We start from the raw sequence: 13,507 nt of genomic DNA, 5'->3' as shown, positions 1-13,507 counted from the left end.
GACAGAAAATGAACAGAACCAGAACATTAAAGAGGGGGACAGAAAATGAACAGAACAAGGACATTAAATAGGGATAGAGAAAATAAACAGAATCAGGAGAGAGAGCAAGGAACAAAACCAGAACTAGGACATAAAAGAGGGAGGGAGAGAGAGAAAGAAATAAGCACAACCAGATCAAGGACATTAAAGAGGGAGAAAAATCTACAAGAGAGCAAGGTATATGAATGCATTGATCATAATTTAAAAACATTACACTTGAACAACATGACTAGATGCTTCACTGTAGTTAAACAACATGACTAGGTGCTTCACTGTAGTTGAACATCATTATTAGGTGCTTCACTGTAGTTAAACAACATGACTTGGTGCTTCACTGTAGTTAAACAACATGACTATGTGCTTCACTGTAGTTAAACAACATGACTAGGTGCTCCACTGTAGTTGAACAACATGACTAGGTGCTTCACTGTAGTTAAACAACATGACTAGGTGCTTCACTGTAGTTGAACATCATTATTAGGTGCTTCACTGTAGTTAAACAACATGACTTGGTGCTTCACTGTAGTTAAACAACATGACTATGTGCTTCATTGTAGTTAAACAACATGACTAGGTGCTTCACTGTAGTTGAACATCATGATTAGGTGCTTCACTGTAGTTGAACAACATGACTAGGTGCTTCACTGTAGTTGAACAACATGACTAGGTGCTTCACTGTAGTTGAACATCATGATTAGGTGCTTCACTGTAGTTGAACAACATGACTTACTGTAGTCGTTGCTGATATGGCAACATATATTCTTAATTAAATAATTTTTCAACTTGCTGATTTACTCTCTTCAGAAAGGAGCAGCAATGCAAGTGTCTTAGGAAGCGTAATTTCCAATCAACCATAAAGAAATAAGGAATGTTCAAATTGTTGTCAGTATGGCTCAGAAGGTAAAGAAATACTTTACTTAGGGGCCTCAACCAGTCTCTGCCTAGGGCCCCCAAATCACTAGAACCGCCTCTAGTGAACCCTCCTACCTTCCATAGATGTACACAGTAATTATGATGCCTTGAGAAGGATGTCCATTGACCTATCACATCTGCTACAATATGAATGGACATATTTTCCAAATAATGTATCTGAGAATTAACACAACAGCATGAATGTGTGCCTTTGGATAGAGAGATTGACATGGTGATAGTTTAGCATATTTAGGTACTTTCAGATATCATTTACCTTAGTTGTTGAACATCGTTATGTGTTAGTGCCATTTACTAATTTTGGGACAGCAGTTAGCTTGCTAGCTACTGCAAGACAAGTGCGCGTGCATCGATACAATTATTTGGCGCCAAAATGGTTAACGCCACTGCTGACAATTTTGACCAGTACTGACTTTCTGTTAAAAAATCCATTCACTGCAGAACACACGAAAGGTGAGAATTCATTTTGGAAAAACATCGAATTGAATAAGTAGCTGATGAAGATCTGCACCACGCGATGTAAAGGTGCAAGAAAACTGGGATGTTCCCAAGGCATGTAGACAACGGAATTTCTGGGGACGCAGGAATTAGCTTTCTGGGGGTCTAGTGAGACGAAAGGTTCTGCTAACGAGGGTAACTACATGGAGCTTGCGGAGGTAATTGCACTTTATGATGATTTACTGGCTGGGCATATGGAAAATCCCACTGTCTTTGGCATGTCGAAGACAATTCTAAATGATTTGATTGCACGCAGGCCTCGACATTAAGACTTCTGGGACAATTTAAATCATGTGTGGAGGGTCATTATGACTGTTTCCAGCCCAACTCACTGTCACTCCTGCAGGCAACAATGTTTTTCCCCAAATGTCTTAAAAGTTTGGCCTATACTACGTGGTGTTATTACAGACCAAACTATGTAGTGTAATAACATATTATACTATGTAGTTTACTTACGGATTACACTATATTATATATTACAGAGGATAGGCTTACTATTCCAAGCCATAAAGGTTGAAGTGTTATTTATTTTTTTACTTTTATGTTGTACTTTGGTAGACAAAATAGCATTAAAACAGTATTTCGTTGCTATTTGAACTATACGTCTTTAAGTATCCTTAAATAAATACGTATACTTCAATGTGTTAACCTTAGGGTTGCTCCCCGCTTTGTGACTGATCTGCTAACTCCAGTATGAGCTGGCTGTGTGTGTGCGCGCCTGCGTGCGTGCGTGTGTTGAACTGTCCGCTGAGAGGCTACACTGTTGTCGTGGTAACGATGAGGCGCGGGAGAGATTTAATTGCGAAATTAAATCATCTGATCTCATTCTGTTTATGTATTTCATTAAGATTAAGTGTGGTTCGATATTTAACAGAACAGAAATTATTAATGGAGCGGTGATGGACTGCTATTTAGCAGTTCATTAACTCAAGCAACACCATAACAGCCATTGCTATTCACGCTTTCTGCAGTGCTTGTGTTGCGCTATACTGTTGTTGTTGGTGACTTAAAGCCTGTAAAGTCCAGCACATTACGCTGGCACTTTTGGTGGTCTAAAGATCATGGTGGAATACACAAGTAGTTTGTTATAGACGTTAAGCATGTAATTCAGGAATTGTTAGTGTCATAACGTCCATACATTGTAAATGTTAATGTACAGACTAATGCAACATTTTAATACTGGCTGCTTTTTATACTGACGGAAACGTTAGCTAGTGAGTCCTCATTCTTGTTTTTTGTTGGAGGTGGTTATCCTAATAGACCCAGTTACTTTAGTATATTTTTAATACATCATTAGAAATAGCATTTTAGTACACCTGAAATATATTCTGAATTTATTGCAAATTGTAGTTTTGCTTGGGATATGGTTTAATAACAAACTATACTGTGTGTTGTTATAATAGACTATACAATAAACAACCATATATGGTGTAATAACAGACTATTACCAGAAGAACCAATATCCAAACCATAAATAGGTAAAATATTTATTTAGGTGTTAATCAACACTAAATTAATTGACAACAGAAAATGCACCATCAAAGAGCACTTTGTGGACCAGTCAGTTTTACGAAGAAGTCAGCCATAGCCATCAGGTTGGTCAGGTATCATTGAGACAAATGCTAGCAAAAAAAAAGGCTAAGTACAATAAACTACTATCCAGAAAAACAATTTCAGCACAGAAAATGTTATGCTGTTAAATGCTGGATAGTGACAAAAATTAGTGACAAAAAACAACAACAAAACAAACAGAAAATTATATGACAACATTTTTACAGCAGCAAGTGCTGCAATTATTGCTATGTGTGTTGCAATTATTGATATGGGACCAGTACTGAACTTTTTATGAAGCATCATTTTATGTCATCTGTCTTTCACATGGGGGCCATATTGGTATTCAACCTTCGTCTCGGGGACCCCCAGCCATTCCATGTATTTGATCAGATCTGGCAAACCTAGTTTGACTTGTCAGCTGATCATCAAGCCCTTGACTATTGAATTAGGTATGCCTGTTCAGGGCTACAACCAAATTGTTTGGGGTCCCTGATAAATATCAGTGTACATGATGAAGGTCAGCATTCATTCTGCTCAATGCATTGTAAAGCAATGTTGATAAAGTGTCTTTTAAAAGCTGACGGAGATCTCATTCTCTATAACCACTGCATGTGTCAGCTCAGTCTAACGACTTAATCTGTCAGTCCTCCTACAACACAATCCCACTGAATCCCGTCCTAAAAGAAAGAAAAGCATAACCCAAATCAACTGTAGGGGACTTCTAGTTGACACAGCTCTGCACTCCCATACCACACATAAAAGCCAGGATAGAGAGGCTGAGTGAACATGGTCTGGACTCTGTGGAGGAGGGTCATTATGTCAGAGGAGACGCTGTAGAAGGACAGAGTACCTGCCTTGTGATCCAGATAAACTCCTACCCTGGAGGACTGAGGGCCTGGTACTTCAGTCTGTTGGTTGTTGTGTTTGAACCAGTATTTGCTGTTGGAACACTCCAACCTCCATGATATGTCGTTACACCCAAACGTACAGTCATAAGATGAACCTCTTCTCCTGATGTCTGCATAAGACACTGCCACACCAACATAACTGCCACTCCACTCCACCTCCCAGTAGCAGCGTCCAGTCAGACCTTCTCTGCACAACACCTGCAGCCAGTAGGAGAACCTGTCAGCTTGGTGCGGATAACAATGGCTTTGAAAAGTAAACATTGCCTTTCTGTTCTCATCCGACAGAGAGAGTTGTGTGTGTGCCGTGTTTGGGTCCAGTGTGAGCTGACTGAAGTCTGGGAGAAGAGCGGAGACAAATGAGGGGAGTCAGAACAATAAGTTAGATATTCTGTCTATCCTGTCTCCCCTGTCTTGATTATACCAGATCAGAGATTAAACCAGAGCAATACCAGGAGACAAACAGATTTCCAGTGTTTGACTGTACCTGTTGTTAACTTATATCTTTGTGAGTGTGAAGACTGTCAGTAAAAGAGTGTTACTTTAGGATAAAGAGACTCACATTGCAGAAACTGTTGTCTGGTCTTGGGATCCGGAGGAAGTAAAACATCAATGTCTTTCACTAGAGACACAGAGGGAGGGTCATCATCTCCCCATATTAGATACACAGAATGTATAAAGTAATGGAAATACCACCATTCACAGGTATGAAAGCAGTGTCCTTTATGGTCATTATTGTATTGTCAGTACTTTTTATTATAATTTAACATACCTGTAGCAGAAATCAAGGCCCACTGTACTTTAATGAAGTGTTCAAATTTCTTGGTCAGCTCAGACACAGTCCTACTGACATCCCCAAAGTACTGTAGAGGATGGAACGCAATACTAGGGACATCTGAAGATACACTGCAACCGGAGAGAGACTGATAACTCTGGACAGAAATGTACCAGAAATGATGTTAATAACAATATAAACATAACTGTAGTTAACATGTTGTTGTGTATTGATGAAGGTCGTCTTTACATTTTATTGTTAATATAAAAGTAAAGGTACTTGAAGGAAATGGATATGATCTTCTGTGCGGTAGAGTTTCTGCAGTTCACTTTCTGTCCTCTTCAACTCCACAATCTCTTTCTTCGATTGTTTCAGGTGCTCTTCAAGTCGACTAACATGAAGCTTCTCGTGGGCTCTGATCAGCTCCTTCACCTCGGTGCACCTCCTCCAAATAGACCCGATCATCTCAGTAAAGGTTTTCTCACTGTGCACCACTGCCAGTTTTGCAGAGCACTGTTAGGAAAGAAAGAGAAAAAGAGAAGATGGTTTACATTCTCTGTGTAAAAGGGTTCTGTCTCCAACCTGAGATAACACCAGAGACTGTCCAAGCGTATCAACAACTGCCGCTCACATACCGTTGCTTCCTGTCACCATTGCTCCCTGTCACCATTGTTTTCTGTCACCATTGTTTTCTGTCACTCCACAAAGCGGTCACACTAACAAGGTTATCAACTACTTCAAGGTCTCAGTGTGGCTTGCGTTACCACTAATAAGCCAGTCATGTCACGCTGGCTACAAGGTTATTCAAGAGATAAAAGCAAAAAACGGAATAACAAAATAACTACATAAAAAACAAAATAAACAAATGTATACTTAAACCAATGTATTTAACTGTAAAACTAAATTATATATATATATTTTTTTGTCATTTATAAAAATATCAATTCTGTTAAACATTAGGCTTTGGTTGTGTATCACTATTACTGGTGACAGTAAAACAGGTACAGGAGCTGTCTTTTCTAAGTTGTCCATCTTCCTGTTTTGACCTCATCTTTCCCCAGTCCCCTCCCACACACAAGGCAGGCAATGGGTCAGCACCTCTGGTCAATAATGATCCTCACCTTGAGAGACTCCACAGCCTCTTGGATCTCCCTGACTTCCTTCTCCCTCTCCAGGACTCTCTGCTGAACCTCCTGGTGACTCATCCCAACCTGCCTCTGTGGAGAACAATACTAAATTGTGCTGCAGACATGTTTCATGTAGTGTTCAATTCCATCTTGTAATACACAAACATTTTCTTACAATAACCTGCTTTGCTGCAAAAACATGGAAGACCAGAGTGGCTCAGTGGTCTAAGTCACTGCCCAGAAGGACACAGTGGTCTAAGTCACTGCCCAGAGGGACACAGTGGACTAAGTCACTGCCCAGAGGGACACAGTGGACTAAGTCACTGCCCAGAGGGACACAGTGGACTAAGTCACTGCCCAGAGGGACACAGAGGACTAAGTCACTGCCCAGAGGGACACAGTGGACTAAGTCACTGCCCAGAGGGACACAGTGGACTAAGTCACTGCCCAGAGGGACACAGTGGACTAAGTCACTGCCCAGAGGGACACAGTGGACTAAGTCACTGCCCAGAGGGACACAGTGGACTAAGTCACTGCCCAGAGGGACACAGTGGACTAAGTCACTGCCCAGAGGGACACAGTGGACTAAGTCACTGCCCAGAGGGACACAGCGGTCTAAGTCACTGCCCAGAGGGACACAGCGGTCTAAGTCACTGCCCAGAGGGACACAGTGGACTAAGTCACTGCCCAGAAGGACACAGTGGTCTAAGTCACTGCCCAGAGGGACACAGTGGTCTAAGTCACTGCCCAGAAGGACACAGTGGTCTAAGTCACTGCCCAGAGGGACACAGCGGTCTAAGTCACTGCCCAGAGGGACACAGTGGACTAAGTCACTGCCCAGAAGGACACAGTGGTCTAAGTCACTGCCCAGAGGGACACAGTGGTCTAAGTCACTGCCCAGAGGGACACAGTGGTCTAAGTCACTGCCCAGAGGGACACAGTGGACTAAGTCACTGCCCAGAGGGACACAGTGGACTAAGTCACTGCCCAGAGGGACACAGTGGACTAAGTCACTGCCCAGAGGGACACAGTGGACTAAGTCACTGCCCAGAGGGACACAGCGGTCTAAGTCACTGCCCAGAGGGACACAGCGGTCTAAGTCACTGCCCAGAGGGACACAGTGGACTAAGTCACTGCCCAGAAGGACACAGTGGTCTAAGTCACTGCCCAGAGGGACACAGTGGTCTAAGTCACTGCCCAGAGGGACACAGCGGTCTAAGTCACTGCCCAGAGGGACACAGCGGTCTAAGTCACTGCCCAGAGGGACACAGTGGACTAAGTCACTGCCCAGAAGGACACAGTGGTCTAAGTCACTGCCCAGAAGGACACAGTGGTCTAAGTCACTGCCCAGAGGGACACAGTGGACTAAGTCACTGCCCAGAAGGACACAGTGGTCTAAGTCACTGCCCAGAGGGACACAGTGGTCTAAGTCACTGCCCAGAGGGACACAGTGGTCTAAGTCACTGCCCAGAGGGACACAGTGGTCTAAGTCACTGCCCAGAGGGACACAGTGGTCTAAGTCACGGCTTCAGAGTACAGCTGCATCCTTGCAGTAAGTGGTTTGACACAACAGTTTGCCTACTTTAACTATGACAAAATACTACAATTATTTGACAAGGACACCTTATTTCCCCCCCATAGATTCATAAAATAGGATTTGTTGCAATATTTATAAAAATGACCTTTTATGTTTTTTAGTAAAAAGAAAAATCCAATATATCTTTGTCAATATAGAGATGTCAATTTTCAAACTTCACAAAAAACGATTTAAAAAAACCTAGATTTGTTAATAAATATTAACTGGTGATAATTTGAACTGAAAAGTATAGTAGTTTCTTACATGTAGTTTCTTGCAGTAGCATTCTTGCTATATGTGTGCAGAGCTCAGGCCAAGTTCATCAGTTGATCCTATATAATCATGGTCAGCTATGTATTCTATATGGACCCATTCCTGTCTCCATTACATGTGGGGCAACGAGACCACTCATGGTCAGTTATAGGAAGTTTTTTGAATTCTTACTGGTTTAATAAAACAAAGAATATAAATAATTTCACATTTATTATAATAACACACGGGCCAATATTTTCTGTCAACATTGTTTTTGTGAAATAATATTCTGGGGAATACATAAATGACAATGTGGATCTGTCAAGAAAAAACTGCTTGTTTAAGATCGCGAGCAGCATTAAATATGATTGTTTGAGATAACGAGCAGCATTAAATATGATTGTTTGAGATAACGAGCAGCATTAGATCTGATTGTTTGAGATAACGAGCAGCATTAGATCTAAATGTTTGAGATAACGAGCAGCATTAGATCTAAATGTTTGAGATAACAAGCAGCATCAGATCTGATTCCCTTTGCATCTTTACAATTTCAGTACAGATCAGTCTGCAATCAGAATATAATGTAAAGAGATTTGTTTGTGACCTAATAGAAAAACATTCCAAAGTGAAAATCTAATCAAGGGGGATATACGTCATATTTTTTGTATTATCTATTTTTGTCTACATGCACCTATTTACTTAGAATCACAAAGTACATTCTTGGGGGTTATTTTAATAAGTAATTTTTTACAGTGCTGTATCAGTGACGAGGACTAACTCGAGAAATTAAAGGAATTGTGTATTTACTTAGACTTTGTGCTTATAAGTAATTGTCACTTTTTGTACTGATGTATGAATGGCATTCAGCCACAACTAGGTCTGGTCTTACCTGTTTCTCAGTCCTCTCAGCTGCTGCTGACACAGTGTCATGGCCTTTATGATCATCCATGGTACACAGGTAACAGATACACTGCTGATCGGTGCGACAGAAAACATCCAACAGTCTGTCATGACGAGAGCAGATCTTCTGGTACGCCTCTAGCGGAGTCATCTGGATCGTCATGAGTCACTTACAGGCCCACGACACAGACCGACGTTTAGTTCTAATTAAATAGAGTTTATGGAAAGACACTTCATTGTTCTGAGAGCAGATGAGAAAGATCCCAATGGAAAATGCCCCTCGTCCTTACTACTGTCCTTTAAATCCATTGGAAGGGAAAGACAAAGGTCCCTCCCCTTTGACCTTCTTCTCCAATGAGTTTGTGAAAGGGAGACAATGAGAGAGGAGCATGAAATAGAGATCTTCAGGGAGAAAGATGTTCCATAAGGGGGGGGGATCCGACTTCAGGAGACTGTGTCAGATTTCACTCATTGACAACCACACCTGTATGAAATCACATTTTGGTACACCCAGGAAGATATTTATCAATATATCATGCACTTGGATTTGTGTAATATTTTAACATTTTGAATGTTTTTGTGTGGGTTGTTCTGTATGACTGTCCCTATTTGAGGGTTTTTTCCTATCAGTGTTTTGTTAATTGGCATGATTTGACAAAATGATCAGACTATATGAGGCACCAGTCCTGTTATTCCCATGTCTTAGACTTCTCAAAATAGAAGATTGTAGCTCAGCTTCTGGATCAGTGACAAACCAAAGATCAGAGGTGCATCGTAGTTTTGCTTTGTTTCAAATAATCTCAGATGTCTGGGTATAGATGGATGCAGCATAATACACATTGTATTAACAAACAGAAAAACTAAAACATGCCCTCACCCCCCACCACCTATTTAACTTTAGCAACACAAATTGGCACACCCAAGATCATAGAAACCATCTCAATGAAATGTATTTCAAACAGTAGACAGTAGACACACCTGATTCTCCTGGGGACCTGCCTATGGCTGACATCTGAACAATATAATGTTTTTGTCACAAGATTCACACAGTAAACCAGATTAACAACACCGGTTCAATGAGACATTTTATAAGGCACTGTGAACCACAGATTGAATACTCTGGTTCAATGAGACGTGATACTACAGTTTAACAAATTTATGTTCAAATAGACATGCTCTACCGCATTGCCTGACTGTGGCTCATTAAAAAGCAGTGTCATTTGAGAGAAGAGAGATAAAAAACGGGGGAAAAAGTGTATTTAATGTCCCTTTTGTAAGAATGTTGTATTGTTGTGATGAAGGGCTCAGCAGTGAAAAATGTCAAAAGTTGATTTCTCTGTATAAGTAAAGGATTTGCTGGACTGGATGTGCTACATTAAGACCTGCCCATTAGAAGGTTCCTAACTACATTTAAAAAGATGGTCACCCGTACTTTCTTTTTTTGTTTTACCTCAGAGGTTTTGTTAAATAAGTACTTACCTCCCAAATATTTTTTTCCCCTTCCTTTTTTGTATTCAACCTAATGTTATTTGTAATTTTTTTTATGACCACAAACACTTACTGCCCACACATTATTTTTTTTTTAAACCAAACCCTAAGCATTTTGGAGAGCACTGTCTGGCGAGGTCCATGTTGTGTATAACACAGTATACCTGCGTCCATGTTGTGTATAACACAGTATACCTGCGTCCATGTTGTGTATAACACTGCATGCCTGCGTCCATGTTGTGTATAACACTATGCTGGCAGTGCCTATTCACTGGCACACATTTTGGGAATGTGTCAATGTACGTACAGGCTGAAGAGGAGTGATGTCTCCCAAATAACACACCACTCCCCATGGGCGCCGGACAACAGTAATGCACTACAGAGTGAACAGGATTCCATTTGAGAAACAAGTGATTATCTTTCAAAGACCATATTAGTTTAATACCATCTCTTTGTCCTCTTCTGCGAGGGATGGGTCTCAAATTGCAATAAACCCTGTTTAGGCTGGCCAGTGCAGGCGAGCAGCGTGAGTTAACAAGGTCTCTGATGTCAAAGATCTATCACCTCTCAACCGTGTCTGTTCTAACGTTACTAATAACTGCATTGACCTGAACATTAGACCCAATCAGCTGAATAGCTGTAGCCCCAGCACAACACAAATAGTAGTACATTACTTTAGACCAGAGCCCTAGCACCCTATTTCTTATATAGTACACTACTTTAGACCAGAGCTTTCTGGGTATTAGTGCCTCAGTGTCTCACTCCAGAAATGTATGAGAGTGAAGTCTTCCATACTGATTAAAGCCTTGTTTCTGCTTGGATTAATTCACACAACGCTGCAGTCCAACCATGAACAGCCCTGAAGGAACAAAGTGATTCAGGCTTTCTGCAGTTGCCACCCTGTCACACAAGTCAGCACAACATCCCATCAGCTTTTCTGCTTATACAAAGTTGCATCTCAAAAACATTGGCACATTTACTTTACAGTAAAATCTACACTCACCTAAAGGATTATTAGGAAACCTGTTCAATTTCTCATTAATGCAATTATCTAATCAACCAATCACATGGCAGTTGCTTCAATGCATTTAGGGGTGTGGTCCTGGTCAAGACAATCTCCTGAACGCCAAACTGAATATCAGAATGGGAAAGAAAGGTGATTTAAGCAATTTTGAGCGTAGCATGGTTGTTGGTGCCAGACGGGCCAGTCTGAGAATTTCACAATCTGCTCAGTTACTGGGATTTTCACGCACAACCATTTCTAGGGTTTACAAAGAATGGTGTGAAAAGGGAAAAACATCCAGTACGCGGCAGTTCTGTGTCAACTTTGACTGAAATAACCACTCGTTACAACAGAGTTAAGGGCCAACATTTCTAAAGAATGCTTTCTACACCTTGTTGAATCAATGCCATGTAGAATTAAGGCAGTTCTGAAGGCGAAAGGGGGTCAAACACAGTATTAGTATGGTGTTCCTAATAATCATTTAGGTGAGTGTATATTATAAACCGGGCGCTCCCAATTCTGTTTGGCCAATAGCTGTGGTTTACCACACCACTTTTTCCTCCTCAAATTGCTTTATGGGTTGAGTCTGAAATGGCATTCTTGTATTTTCCTCTAGAGTGCAAGGCCTCTGGTATAATGTGTAATTTTACCATCTGTGTTCCCAGAAGAAATTAGATGATATATGTATTCCATATTCCCTGCTATTTCTCATAACCATGTTCCAATCTAGTTTTTTTTTCAAATTAATCATTATTTAAAACGGTTTATGAATCGCCCCCCAGACCTATAACACAATCCCTCTCCAGACCTAATGAGCAAAAGCAAATTAACAACAATAACATCAATCATCTGATTTTCTTTAAATTAGAAAGGTTCTCTAAATTAACTTAAGCTCTAAACATTTCTCAATGTGCTCCACCTTGTATTATTTCCTTATATAATGTATTATTTAAACTCCACAGTTTTTCCTTAGAAAAATTGCAAAACCCATCGACCCATCGCATGCTTTTATTTTGAAGAGAAAATAAGAAAAACGTGAGTCTTATTGTTACTGCCGAATGTATTTAACGTTTCACCGCAGACCTTAATTTTGAAGGCAGAATACGAAAACGAGAGAACTTTTTGTTGCTGCCGAATCTCTAATGTTGCTTGCATAACGCTAATCCATTGTAACTATCGTTTTGTAAGAGTTAGCTAGCTTCTAATCTGGGGTTGTCTAACCCTTGGGTTACCATCTTAATATGAATGTGACAGCCATTTACTGACAGTGCAACACAAGCGTGCACATCCATAGAACACAACCATTGTCTGTTCTCTGATCTCACTGGCTAGTTTGATACCCTGAACGTGCAGGACGTTGTTGCTCTGCTCTGATGCTCGTGCGATAGTAAATTGTGCGCGATGAAAAATTCTCTAAATTTGGTTGAAAAATAAAGCGTTTCATAAAAATAAAAAAAATATATTGCGGCGCATCACAACTTACATCGCCGCTCTCCTCTGATTACAAGAGATAAACATTGGGCGTTCTGATAAACATGCCAAACCTACAATCTGTCCGCTTGGCGGGTGTTAATGTCGGACCCTGCTTTCAGGCAATCCTGTGATAATGGATCCAGCTAAACCTATAACAGATTAGCCCAGCACAATTTATATCAACACGCCAACCATCCGGTCACAACGCAACCAACCGCAAAAAAGGTAATCGTCCACGAGGGAACAAGTCCTGAAAGTTGCTAGGGGTCTCCGTCGCCTGCGTAGTGGCTTCGGTAGCGGGTCTTCTGAAACCCGGTCCGATGGAACCAGGGAGGCTTCTTCCTTGAAATACTATACCCAAAACGCACGATAAAAGGACACAGTTCTATAGTGTTATTAAACATATTTTGTTGTAAACTAATTTACACATTCAAGATGATTAAATATTTGGTGACATCACTGTACATACCTTGTAATTTCCTTCACAGCTCATCGAACTTGTGCCCCTTGTCAAAGCACCCGCTTTCAAACAAGGCATTTCAAGTCTAACTGAGAAATAATAGTTATTGTACTTCTAGATTATGCACCAATAAACAACATATTACATCCAGCCCAAAATGGGAAGTTAATACAATTATTTGGTTAACTGCATTAAGTTATTGACTGCTTCTTTAATACACGACAGACTCCGGGCTGTGTAAGCAGACTGAAGGAATACCCTGAACCAGTCCCGTTGATTCATAAAGCTGAACACCACAGAGTTGACTACAGTGATCCACTGGGGAGATCCAGTCCTCTGAAAACCGCAGGGTTGACTACAGTGATCCACTGGGGAGATCCAGTTCTCTGAACACCGCAGGGTTGAGTACAGTGATCCACTGGGGAGATCCAGTCCTCTGAACACCGCAGGGTTGACTATAGCCGACTACCTTCCTAGGAATGACACCGCCACCTGCAGGGCAGCGTGAGACACACGCTGCCGTTGTC

The 13,507-nt window shown here is 41.0% G+C and overlaps 1 protein-coding gene across 3 annotated transcripts; it reads right to left on the bottom strand.

Moving 5' to 3' along the window:
* Window positions 1-2,968: 2,968 nt before the first annotated feature.
* LOC105018015 (tripartite motif-containing protein 16-like) lies at window positions 2,969-13,484 on the bottom strand. Of its 3 annotated transcripts, none has more exons than XM_010883105.4 (7): window positions 12,990-13,484; window positions 8,546-9,040; window positions 5,823-5,918; window positions 4,981-5,214; window positions 4,699-4,858; window positions 4,489-4,548; window positions 2,969-4,264 (listed from the first exon to the last, which is right to left on the bottom strand). In XM_010883105.4, the coding sequence occupies exons 2-7, from the start codon at window positions 8,717-8,719 to the stop codon at window positions 3,726-3,728; spliced, it is 1,263 nt and encodes a 420-aa protein (XP_010881407.1). In that variant the 5' UTR covers window positions 8,720-9,040; window positions 12,990-13,484; the 3' UTR covers window positions 2,969-3,725. The 3 variants fall into 3 exon arrangements, with proteins under 3 accessions (XP_010881407.1, XP_034143559.1, XP_010881408.1); XM_034287668.1 differs by lacking the exon at window positions 12,990-13,484 and adding an exon at window positions 10,240-11,036 and having other exon boundaries at window positions 8,546-10,208; XM_010883106.4 differs by lacking the exon at window positions 12,990-13,484 and having other exon boundaries at window positions 4,699-4,789; window positions 8,546-11,036.
* Between the last annotated feature and the right edge of the window lie 23 nt (window positions 13,485-13,507).

Source organism: Esox lucius, chromosome 18, assembly GCF_011004845.1.
Source record: "Esox lucius isolate fEsoLuc1 chromosome 18, fEsoLuc1.pri, whole genome shotgun sequence".
NCBI classification, from domain to species: Eukaryota; Metazoa; Chordata; class Actinopteri; order Esociformes; family Esocidae; genus Esox; species Esox lucius.
Note: the sequence above shows the minus strand (reverse complement) of the source record. Positions and strands in the feature narration are given on the sequence as shown.